This window comes from Tamandua tetradactyla, chromosome 4 (assembly GCF_023851605.1).
Source record: "Tamandua tetradactyla isolate mTamTet1 chromosome 4, mTamTet1.pri, whole genome shotgun sequence".
Lineage (NCBI taxonomy): Eukaryota > Metazoa > Chordata > Mammalia > Pilosa > Myrmecophagidae > Tamandua > Tamandua tetradactyla.
Window position 1 is genome coordinate 113,864,417 of NC_135330.1, and position 12,549 is coordinate 113,876,965.

At 33.1% G+C, this 12,549-nt stretch overlaps 1 protein-coding gene across 1 annotated transcript in view; it reads right to left on the bottom strand.

Moving 5' to 3' along the window:
- Positions 1–1,023: 1,023 nt before the first annotated feature.
- Positions 1,024–12,549, bottom strand: part of GPALPP1 (GPALPP motifs containing 1) — a 30,666-nt gene continuing 19,140 nt past the window's right edge. The window contains exons 7-9 of the mRNA XM_077158288.1: positions 12,089–12,187; positions 4,860–5,078; positions 1,024–4,216 (exon numbers count right to left, since the gene is read on the bottom strand). Of these exons, the coding sequence (XP_077014403.1) occupies positions 4,860–5,078; positions 12,089–12,187 (318 nt within the window). The 3' untranslated portion in view covers positions 1,024–4,216. The remainder of the gene's footprint in view (positions 4,217–4,859; positions 5,079–12,088; positions 12,188–12,549) is intronic.

The following is a 12,549-nucleotide window of genomic DNA, read 5'->3' on the forward strand; positions in this document are numbered from 1 at the left end:
AAGTGCATGCTCTTGCCCAAGGCTCTGGATCCAAAGCTGGCAACACAAAGCAGCAGAAACAGTTTAAAATCTTTATAGTAGCATCCAGTGCCCAGTGGTAGTGGTAATGGAGCCAGGATGGTGTCCACCGTCCAATGGCCTTACTGTTAGCCAGTACTGTCTTAGTACTCTGGTCATGCTTCAGCTGCTTCCCTTGTCCCCATTTCTCTGAATTCTTTTTTTTTTTTTTTTTACTGATTTTGTGCTACTCAATATCCTTCTAATAAATTATTTTTCGGCTTCAGTTATCCAACATCAGTTTCTGTTGTCTGCAATCAAGAATACTGACTGGTTCAACTGTCAATCCTATAAATACCACAGGAAAGAAGTGAAGGCATTTGATCTTGGTCTGGGACACAAGTTGGAAGCTTTGATTTTTTTGCTCTCTTTCCTTGACCTGGTATTTCCAGGTTCTTGTCATTCAATGCTTAACATGGTATTGTAGGGTATCTCTTCTAGTCACTTCCCTAGTCAAGGAGAAAGGAAAGGCCCTGCGCCTTTTGTCTTCCTAATAGTTCAGTTTGTAAACCTGACATTATCTAATAGAAAATTAGTATCTTAAAAAAAGGGGTTATTTTTTTCCACAGACAAAATATATATATCCTTTTTGAAAGAATCTGACAGAAAGGAAAAAATTAGCTCATAATCACACAATCCAGAAAAAAACTGTTACTCAACTCCCTGATATATGGAATGATGAAATGGACATGCCAGCCCCTCTTGTGCCATGATGCTCTTAAGAGCACCTCCAAATTGCCTATCTTGTATTTCTATTTAAATTAAATAGTTAATATTTGTAGTTATTTTGGAATACTGAAAACCTGATGGGAGTTGGGGAGTTGGGGTAAACGGTTATCCCCCCTTCCCCATGTCCTATAATGATTATGGCTAGCTAGAATAAAGTTTTATAGAATACTCTGTACCAATATTGCCTGATTCAAATGATATTAGTATTAAAACACAACAAAAATAAAAGATCACAACTTCCCAGATACAGATGAAACTTTATTTACACATAAAAAAAAATCACATCTCAGGAATTCTTCTTTTCTAAAAAGTTTCTTAATTGGAAAGTCCAACATGAAAAGATTGGAAGGGGCAGTGTCACATAGACTTTTAATTTTGTACACACCACAATCACAGCTAAAACAATTTCTTAAGCTGCAAAAAAACATACCTCTCCTACAGCAAGAAACACATGATCTTTCCAAAGTCAAAGCAAAGTAAGTATTCTAAAATAGAAGAATTGGCTGTTGATTTTACATGGGTAGTATCTCTTACCACTTCCCTCCATGTTAATTCTTCCATTTAGGAATAACTCAGCAGATAATTTTTCCCCCCTAAAAACAGCTATCAATACCAAGGAAAAAGTGAAAAGGGAAGTAAAAAAGAACAACTTGTAATTATTTTAAAACTATTTCTGAATAATATAAATATTACTCACTCCAAATAAAAAACTTTAAAAAGTGCCATATTATGGGAGCAAATAATTTATAAGTGATAATTCACTGTGAAGCAAAATGGAATCAACATACCAATGCCTCGTGTAAGTCTCAGTACTATGTAAATCTCAGTCTCATTTCTAAAAAAAAAAAAATTAATTCAAAGAACCATCAAATGTTACTTTATGGTTAAATGACTGCTATATCTAAACAAGATTAAAAACTCTCAAAAAGACCTTGGCATTTTTTTGGGGGGGCAAGTTTTAATTTAGCATGCTCTGTTCAATACAAAAAGAATTTAATTTCTCTATTAAGAGGCTTATGGGCATAGCCACCACTTCTCACCATTTGTCAAAAAAACAAAAAAAAATTCCCACCTACCAAAGCTATTATTTACTTACCTAGAAAGTGGGTTACAACTTGAAGCATCTCAATCTGTATGACAATTTAGAGAACTGGATAAGGTCACACATTTTCAAGTACAATGAGCTTAAATGGCACCTTCAACAGTAAAGAACATTAAAGGATCTGCTCTACTTCAGGAAGTTAGTGCTGCTACTTTGTTCTTCATTTTTAAATTTCAAAAGAGTTCAGTCTTACAAAGATGGGCCACGAAATGCAGGGAATTTAAAAAGCTCTTATTAGAAAGGTCAACAGTCCAGTTTTCTGACAGATGGAATGGAAACTTAAGTCAGTTGAGTGAATAGCAGCTTTGCAAGAGGACAGGGAGGAAAGGAGTATCACCTTTACAGTCTTTGTTCTTTTATTTGTCAGTGTTGTTGCATTAGGATTAATCTCTTTATGGGAGCAAAATAAATAAATAAATAAATAAAAAATAATTAAAACCTGGGACTGGCTTCACCTTTTGTCAAAAGTGTGCTCAGGGTGGCACAAAAGAGCACTGGAACCAAGGTGCCAGCAAGGTAGTAATTCCTTGAAAGTAACAGGCAGAAAGGAGAGGTTTTTCTCCCTTTTGCTAAGGTCATGGACACTCCAAGGGTGAGGGAAGAAACAGTTAATTACATAATACAGAATATTACCTTTCCCTCTTATGATGAGGAAAGCAAAGCTAAAATATGCAAAGAGGATACTTTTACTTTAAAAAATAATAAAGTTCAGAAAAATGTTAGGAATTTACATACAAATGAGCAATTAGAGGATATTTCTTCCTTTCATTGGGAAAAAATTAAAACAATTAAATGAAAGCAATGGCTGTTCCTGTACAAAGTTCTATTTTCAGAAAATATTACACTTTAGATATGACATGTTTATCAGAAGGTAGGCTCTGTTCAATTTTGCTTAGATAAGAAGCCTTTTCATTATGCTTAGGAGAATAATTAATCTTTTAAATAGCAATACTCTTTTGTATTTTACACTGATGTTACGTTAACTATCACTGTTCCACTACTGCTAGAAAAGAATTTGTACCATGATTTGAATTAACAGTTTATTTAATTTTCATAAAGTTGAAATAAACTAGGAATCAGAATCTTTTCCCATTGAAACCTCTTGCTTCATCAAAGCTAGAAAACAGAACTAGTTGGTCAATTGGGATTCATCTTTACAGAATTTGCATTTAGGCTCAACTATTTAGGATTTTCTGTTTAACTTCTTACAAGGCAGTACTTAAAGCCTTATAAACTCCCAGTACTCTCATTGGGGTGGTTATAATTACAGATTTTCCATTCACATTTTTATATTCAAGGGATTATTAGTTGGACTTTTAAAAAAGGCGATTCATGATTGATAGAAAAGATCTGTCACAGATAAATTAGCTAAAAATCGTTAAATTAAAAGGGTAAAATAAGACCTCCCAAAACAAAGTTCAAAGACTCTGAAGCTTTGGCTGGGATCAGGGAGACCAGTTCTAGAGACCATACCACTAGTAAGCAACAGCACAGGAAACAGAGAGGGAGTGAGTCTTACAGACTCCACACTGTGATGGAGAATGGCACACAGATTGCCTTCCCTAGAAATACCTATCGAAGTAGGAAAACTTAAAATATTTTCCCTTAGCACATGAGGTAACACAGAGCTCCTTCATTCTGACTTAAAAACATACAAATCCAAAACACCAAACAACAAAAAAAGCCCTGAGTATTGAAACAAATTAACCGATAATAAAACAGAAACAGATAACAGGTGGGCCACGTTGGCTCACCAGGCCATGCTGAAGACCCGGGTTGGTTTCTGGGTGCCTGCCCATGCAAAACGAAACAAAACGAAATGAAACAAAACAAAACAAATACCCTCTCTATTTGCAAGTAAATGTATATTTACCAGCTGAAGTTTTAAGGGAGAAAGCAAGCAATGTCAAATTCATGGATTTACACTAACTGCTGACACACTCATTCCAGGACAGGTTGGCTGTGCTTGGTAGGAAGGCCCAGGATGTGGCCTGACAGATCTTAGAAGGTAACTGTTAAGACCCCACAAAGATCAGGGGGAAAACAGACAGACAGACAAACCAACAAAACTAAAAATCGTTATCTGAAGAAAAGCCCAGGCTTCCTCAGAGCAAAAGACATATAAAATATTCCATTTTACATTAGAAACACTGGTTTTTATATTTCCACATGATCTTAAAGGACACACATAACAAGATAAAGTTGTAGAGTTTATAAAAACTAAATTTATCTCTAATCTTAAGAAGCCCAAAGCAAAGGAATAAAGGTAAGACAAACAGAGAGAGAAGAGTATTCTTCAACTTTTCTTCATTGCACAGGGAAATCCCCCTGAAGTAAGAACAAGAAAATTCAGTAAGTTGGAAAGTATTTCTGACTTAAACTGTATTTTTCCTTAAAACTACAACTGAATATTAATGTAGGTGTCATACAATAAAAATCATAATGATTTTAAGAAGCGGCCTCACCTCTTCCTGTTAGTCCTTAATCACCCTCACTAGCACTCTTCATACTGTAGAGGAGTGATGAAATGGTCTGAACCTTAACATACACAGACTTTTCAAAGCAAAGAACATTCTCTAAGTGTGATATTATTTAACTTGAGAAGTTAAAATAATACCATTATACCTTCTTTCTCAGTTTTTCAGCAAAGCACGTATATTTTTCTGAGCCTCAAACCACACTCTTTTTTACCATTTCTTGTAAGCACAGCTTTTATTTTAGCATTCTTAATAGCAATGCCCTGTTATGTGATTATGAGGACAAGGCTACTGTTCCAGCAAACCACATTTTTTTATTCCACAAGGCTCAATTTCCAAAACTCAGTTTATTTATAAAGATATATAGGTTTATAATCTACTTTATTATAAAAGGAACTGATTTTAGCATACAATTATTTATATATAATGATAGAGTACTTAGAAAAAAATCAAATTGATCAGTATAAAAATATACTTCACTGAAACATACTTACTTATAAAAACATACTGCCTTTGCCATGTGAAAATTTGGTATTTAGTTCTCTAGATTTCTTTATTAGAGCTTTTTTCTGAGCATCATCAAATCGATTAACCTTGAGGTCTTTATCACGGTCAAATGGTATTCTCTCTTGGGGCTTATTTTTATCTTCAGCAGCCTTATTCTTTAGTTTTTTATGATGTATGTCCATAAGAGACTCTGCTCTTTTTGAGTCCTGGGGAGAACAGGCAAGCAGAAATATAAATCTTAGTTTCTACAGATCATTAAGAGAATATGACCATGAAACAAAATAATTTGGTAGTAGAGCGCATATTGAGGAGGGTTATTTATAAATCCCAATAGGTTTTTCCAAATCCAAGACAGAATCTGTGAAGAAAATATGTATTACAGACAAATTCAATTCAACCAGAATGAAGATATCTACTAACTAGATGCCAGGAAACAAAAATAAAAAAAAGAACAAGATACAGAGGAAACATTTAAATCACCAGAATAACAAGTCAAAATCAGAATCAAGATGAGTGTAGAAAGAAAAGCTATTACATTCTCCCTTGGGAGCCTGGTGAAAGCTTCATGGATGGTCTGTTCCTTGAAGGCTGAACTGGATTTTAATGGGCAAATGAGATGTAAGAATGAAACAAAATCAGGGCAAAACCAAAAAATAAGGGCATGGAAGGTGCAAAATTCAAAGCCTGTGCAGAAAACATTGCTTACATTTCATAAACTAAGGAACTTTTTGTTCCTTTCAGCTTTCTGTTATTTCTCTTTTCCCCTGACTTCTGTCCTTTTCTTCCTTCTTAGCTAGGGTAAATGTTCAACTTTTCAGATGTATTTAACAGATGAAGCCTGAGCAAAGCAACTGGTTTAATAAATTAGGGTTTCATTATAGACCTTTCAGTACCACCTAAGGAAAAAAACAGAATGGTGCTAGAGTGAAGAGGCAGTGAGGGGATGGAAAAGTAGATGCAAGTGGTTCGGACTAGCAGTCTTCAAGCTGGGTCCATGTATTTTCCAGTGCTACAGAGTATGGAGTCTATAAAGGCATGGATAGTGTTTCTTAAAGTTGATTTCGTCTAAGAAGGCATCTCACAATGCTGCCTCCTCTTTCATGAAAGCCCTTTTCCCGCTTAACAAAGGAGTGGTGTATTAATGCCCCACTGGGAATCTCTACAGAATACAGTCAAAGGGAGTAAAAGCCTCCAAGCATCAAATAAAGGGATAATGTGGAATACTGAAATGAGTGAAGCTTCCTTTAATCAAGCAATACTAAACCCAGGAGGGCTTTGTGTCTTTTCTGCACCTTAAACATATTTCTCTTAGAAGTATAGTGCCTCTTTAGAAATGGGTATTTTGGCTCATTTTGGAATGTTCTGAATTCAGTTTTACTGAGGAGGGAAGGGACAAAAGGACAACTCTTGCTTAACAACCAAGTCTCTTCCACTCCCTGACTATCAAGGAATATACTAGAATGCAAAGACGTGAAGAGAGTTCAGTGAAAGCAAAATAATAAGGAACTAGTAAGAAATGCTGAAGGGGCAGCATCTTATTTTATCCAGAGGACAACTCATGGTCCCTACCTACCTACTTTAGAATTAAGAAGTGTCATAGGAATGATCATTAACACATTTATTTGAATGGGAAAATGAAGTCAGACTTTCTGCCATAAAGGAAATCTGACTTGGCCGATTTAATAAGAACTGATTTTATCAACTAAGTTATGTGGCAGATATTTTTGCAAAAATTGAATTCAATTTGGAGTTCTAAGGTTTTACTAGAATTTACAAAGATATGATATTCAGGAAATATGTATTTAAGCTAGCACTATTTTCATTCTCCCAATGCCTATTCAATATATTGGGGTTGTGCAAAGTATCTCTTGGTCATTTCATAAATCTGGGTGAAATCTCGTGGAAACAAGTTGAATTGCAAGTCAAACACTTTACAACTCTTTATTTTCAACAAAGTTGAAGGAGGTAAAAAAAAAAAAAAAACCAAATATAGCTAAGGAAAAAAAAGGCTTCAATATATATAGCATGGATAATTAAGAGCTTAAGTTTCAAATTCAGACAAGTCTGGGTTGCAATGATGGTCCTGGTAATGTTGGGAAGTAATTTAAGTCTCATTTTTCCAGCTGAAAAATGGTGATGATAAAAACAGGAGTTAAATGTCAATGAGTACAAAGTACTTAAAATTGTGTTGAGTACATAAGAATTCACTTAATAAATGCTAAGTGTCAGATTTATTGAATATTTATTATATTATAGGCTCACAATATCTCTGTAAGTGAAATGTTATTCCCCGTATACAAATTTGGAAAGAATGAGAAAATAAATTAATGTTACCAATGTAGGGAGAAAAAAAGCTTCAAAGAGGTACTAATGAGTTAACAGTTGAGAGATCATTAGCAATAATTTGTGTTAATAGAGCACTCTGAGGCTTAAGAAAATAACTCAGAAGTTGTTTAAAGAACTGAATGACGCTGCAATAACAAAATATGTTTTATTTCCATCTACTTGGCTTAAGGAAACAAGGTTTCTTAATTCTTAGAACTATAAAAGCAAACAAAAAGAACACAATTGATGCTGAAATCTATCTCATTCTAGCACTAAGTAAATTTATCCAAAGATCGGGAATTAACTGGAAATATCCAAAGATCAGGAACTAATTGGGGAAAAAATTCTTTCATTAAAAGATTAAATTTACATCTTAACCTTTTCCTTTTAATATTTATTTATCAAGATGTATAGTATATTTATAGTTTTGATCAATTGAAATTGCAACTAAATCTAGAAGGAAAAAAGGTGTTAACATTTAATGACAGACCAGGAAATTAAAATTTATGAGTATATTTTTACTGCAGTGAAATATGATTTATCAACATAGTCATAAAAGGCTTTCAAGTGTACAAATGAATCCCATTAGGAACAAATTCTGTAGAAGAGAAATGAACATATAAATTCAAGGGAAAAAAAGGGTGAAATAAAATTTACAACGGAAGAAGAGTTTGCTCACATATATATTTTTAATGTGTAATAGTAGGTCTTGAATTTCTGTTCCATTTAATAGGGTAATGTAATGCTATATATTTATTTCACTTTTGGCAATTTCATCTTATGATGAAGGTTTTTCATCTCATGATGTAAAATTTAAGATATGTAAGAAGATATATAATTTTTCAAATTTCCTTTAGGGAATACTAAGCAAAAACACCTGAAGGTTCCTGTTCTCTAAAGCTGATTGTATGAAAAGAAATCATAGATTTCGTGAATCAAAATTGTCAACTGTGGGTCTCAGACACCTGACCTTTTAAAATCCACCCAGGTTCTGTTGCAGGTGATCCACTGAATGTGGAACCCACCACAATAATCCTTTCTAGTAATTTGGTAATAAGAGAGAATAAAGAGAGAAGGACAACATGAAGATCAAGTAGAATAGGGTAAATTTCAACTTAGGACAGGGAATTAAAATGCAATGTAATTATAACTACACAGAAATGCATAAACGTAAAAAAGCTACATTAAAAAACTTCATCTTTTAGCAGCATTTTCCCTACAATTTTCCGCCACTTTCCCATTACAAAGATAACTCATTAATGAGATAATAATAATGAAGGTTGACAGGCTAACAAGAGTTGGAAGGGAGGGCCTGAAGATATACAAGCAAGCTGGAGAAAGTAGAGGACACAGTGTTAAACAGATGGAGAACTAAGAATGGCGCTCAGAGCTCTACATAATATAAAGCTGCAACTGAAGAAAATGATTAATATAAATCCTTAAACAGTCAAACTGTACACAATACAAATGAAAAAGAAAAGCAAATGAAAATGGAGAAAAAGGAGGCAGGGTTCAACTTACTGATCCCCTACATTAATAAATTAAATATCAATAAAGAGATATTAAATGACATTAAACCACTGGAATATTATGATCAACTCAAATAATTCAAGTATTCAAATTTATTATGATAAAAATCATTAAATGGAATGCTAATTCATGTACAGATCAGTTTGCTAAATGACAAGTTTGCTGATACACCAAATTTAATCACTTACAAAAATGTGTCCACTTTTAAAACAATGTTTTAGAGCAATTCATTTTGAACAGGATGATTAACAGCTTTTAAAAATTCATTCTTGCACACCAATGTTTATAGCAGCATTATTTACAATTGCAAAGAGATGGAAACAGCCAAAATCTCCATCAACAGAAGAGTGGCTAAACAAACTGTGGTATATACATACGATGGAATATTATGCAGCTTTAAGACAAGATAAACTTATGAACCATGTAATAACATGGATGGACCTAGAGAATATTATGCTGAGTGAATCCAGCCAAAAACTAAAGGACAAATACTGTATGGTCCCACTGATGTGAACGGACATTCGAGAATAAACTTGAAATATGTCATTGGTAACAGAGTTCAGCAGGAGTTAGAAACAGGGTAAGACAATGGGTAATTGAAGCTGAAGGGATACAGACTGTGCAACAGGACTAGATACAAAAACTCAAAAATGGACAGCACAATAATACCTAATTGTAAAGTAATCATGTTAAAACACTGAATGAAGCTGCATCTGAGCTATAGGTTTTTGTTTTGTTTTGTTTTGTTTTGTTTTGATTTTACTATTATTACTTTTATTTTTTTCTCTATATTAACATTCTATATCTTTTTTGGTTATGTTGCTAGTTCTTCTAAACCAATGCAAATGTACTAAGAAATGATGATCATGCATCTATGTGATGATGTTAAGAATTAATGATTGCATGTGTAGAATGGTATGATCTCTAAATGTTGGGTTAATTTCTTTTTTTCCGTTAATTAAAAAAAAAAAAAAGAGAGAAGGGATAATTGGAGCTGAAGGGATACAGACTGTACAACGGGACTGGATATAAAAACTCAGAAATGGACAGCACAATACTACCCAATTGTAATGCAATTATGTTAAAACACTGAATGAAGCTGCATGTGAGGTATAGGTTTTTTGTTTTTGTTTTTTTTGGTTTTTTTTCTTTCTATTATTGTTTTAATTCTTATTCTGTTGTCTTTTTATTTCTTTTTCTAAATCGATGCAAATGTACTAAGAAATGATGAATATGCAACTATGTGATGTTATTAAGAATTACTGATTGTACATGTAGATTGGAATGATTTCTAATTGTTTTGTTAATTCTTTTTTTAATTAATTAAAAAAAAAATTCATTCTAAGTCTCTGGCTGACTGGTTTTTATTTTGTCTTCATGGTAGTATTTTAAAGAGTGTTTGAGTTATCAAAACCTAAATATCATAGAGGGATTGGGTCTTAAGACTATGTTAATTTTTTTTATAAACCTGTAAATTTGTAAATTAAATCTCATAATAAGCAACAAAAATTTCAGCTTTAGAGTCAAAAAATTTTGATGCATTTTAAAGTAAACTGTAGAAACCACTACATTTCCCTACCAATACTTCAGAGCATATATTTCGTTAACTAGAGTTCAATATTTCTTCACAAATTTTTTCTTTTCAGGTAAATTTTCATATAATGAAATGTGCAAATCTTAAGTATACATTCACCAACTTTGGTAATCCAAATGCCTATCAAGATCTGGAATGGTTCCATCTCCCCAGAAGGTTCCTTATACTCTTCTTCCAATCAATCACTGCAAACAACTCCAACAACCATTTGTTTCGATTTTTTCCACCATAGATTCATTTTGTCTGTTCTGTCTAGAGCTTTATATAAATGGAATCACATATGCGCTTGCTTGTGTAACAGTTCTTTCACTTAGTAGGACTCTGCAATTCATCCGTTTTGCTGCATTTATTATTAATTTGTTCTTTTGTATTGCTGAGCAGTATTCTACTGTATACCACCATTTGATTTTTCATTCTCCTATTGGTGGACACCTGAGCTGTTTACAGTATTTAGCCATCATGATTAACGCGCCTGTGAATACTCATTGTGTACGTCCTTTTGGGGCTATCATGAATAAAGCTGCTATACGCTGTCACGTTCAAGTTTTTGCATGGATAGCAGTTTTCCTTTCTCTTTGGTAAATGCCTAGGAGTGGAACTGAAGGTTTGGAAAAAGAGCTAGCTTATCAATTTGTAGCTATTTTTCTTCTGAAATATAGGTCTTTACAGCCATAAATCTGTCTTTAAGTACTTCTTTATATATAGCCCACAATTTTTTTTTTTTTTTCCTGTTTTGGGGCACATGGTCTGGGAATTGAATCCAGGTCTGCCACATGGAAGGCAAACATTCTACCACTGAATGACCTGTGCACCCCCCTACCCCGCACATTTTGATATGCTGCATTTTTATTATCATTCAGGTTAGGTATTTTCTAACTTTCATTACAATTTCTTCTTTAATGCAAAGCTTAAATTTGGAATTTTTCTAACTTCCAGTTGGGCTTTTAAGTCATTTCTGATTCTGGATTTTAACTTAAATTCCAGAGGTCAGAGAATATGGTCTGAAATGATAGTGATTCTATGAATTTTGTTGAAACTTGATTTTTGAGCTGGTTAGTTTTCAGAAATGTTCATGTAGGTCGAGTTTTAAGTCAGTTTCCAAAATGTTTCATGTACGCATCACTGCTCCTGCTACTGATATGCCCAGAAAATCAAGTAAACTCTATTCCTATTCATGGAACTTTTCACTAACTAATACACTATGAACAGAAGACTCTATTCCTGAACACATGAACACTTTTCAGGAGCAAGAGGGTTCAGGGGGATTTTTATTTATTAAATATTCTTCAGTTTTATAAACAGTAAGAGAAAACAGAAGAGAATAATGATATGCTGAATAAATACTGACCTGCTTAGTACATAAATTTATGTACTAATATTTCAAAACCATTTTTCTCCCATATTTAAATCTTTCATGAAATATTCCAAAAATGTTTATAATTTAAGAACTTATGAACTTAGCATCTGCATGAGTTAGTCAGAGCTCTTGCTTCTTGTTTTCTGACCATGTATCACTTATCTCTAGAAATCAAATTTCTAAAAATAGAAAACATTACCTGAAATGCATTAAAAAAAATCCTACACAAAAGATTATAACATAGGTATACACAAATATACATAAATATAAGAGTTAAGTAATTTTCAGGACAGATGTATAGAAAAAGACTAAGGGTAAAAAGGCAAACATATGACAGAAAGAAAAAAAAGAAAAAATGAGAGGAATTAAAAGAAACATTACGAAGTTATACATTTTATTCTCTTACTTACATTGTATGAGGACACCTGCTCAGCCAATCTCTTATCCCTTTCTGACAATATATACTCTTCATCTTTCTTATGTAATGATTTCTTTGGTTCTTGTGTTTCCTGAAGAATGAACACAGGTAACATATCATTGAATAACATAACTAAGAGGAAGTAACAAATAAACATTATTTTCATTTAGATTGAGTAACAAGATTAAACTAAGTCAGGCTCTCTGAATCCCTTCCCATTAGAAATATTAATATACCTGATAAGAGATAAGTTAATATTCTTCTAAATGACTTTCTTGAAAGCAAGAAAAAAGCCCAAAAACCTAACATCTATTTATTGTCCTCAGAGATTAATTTGACAAACACTGAAGAAATGCAGAAAAAAAAATGCTTAAAAATAAATCCCATGCTCTGCTTTCAAAATTAATAAAGTCCATCGCACAGTATTATCATTCCTGAGGGAGACAAACAAAT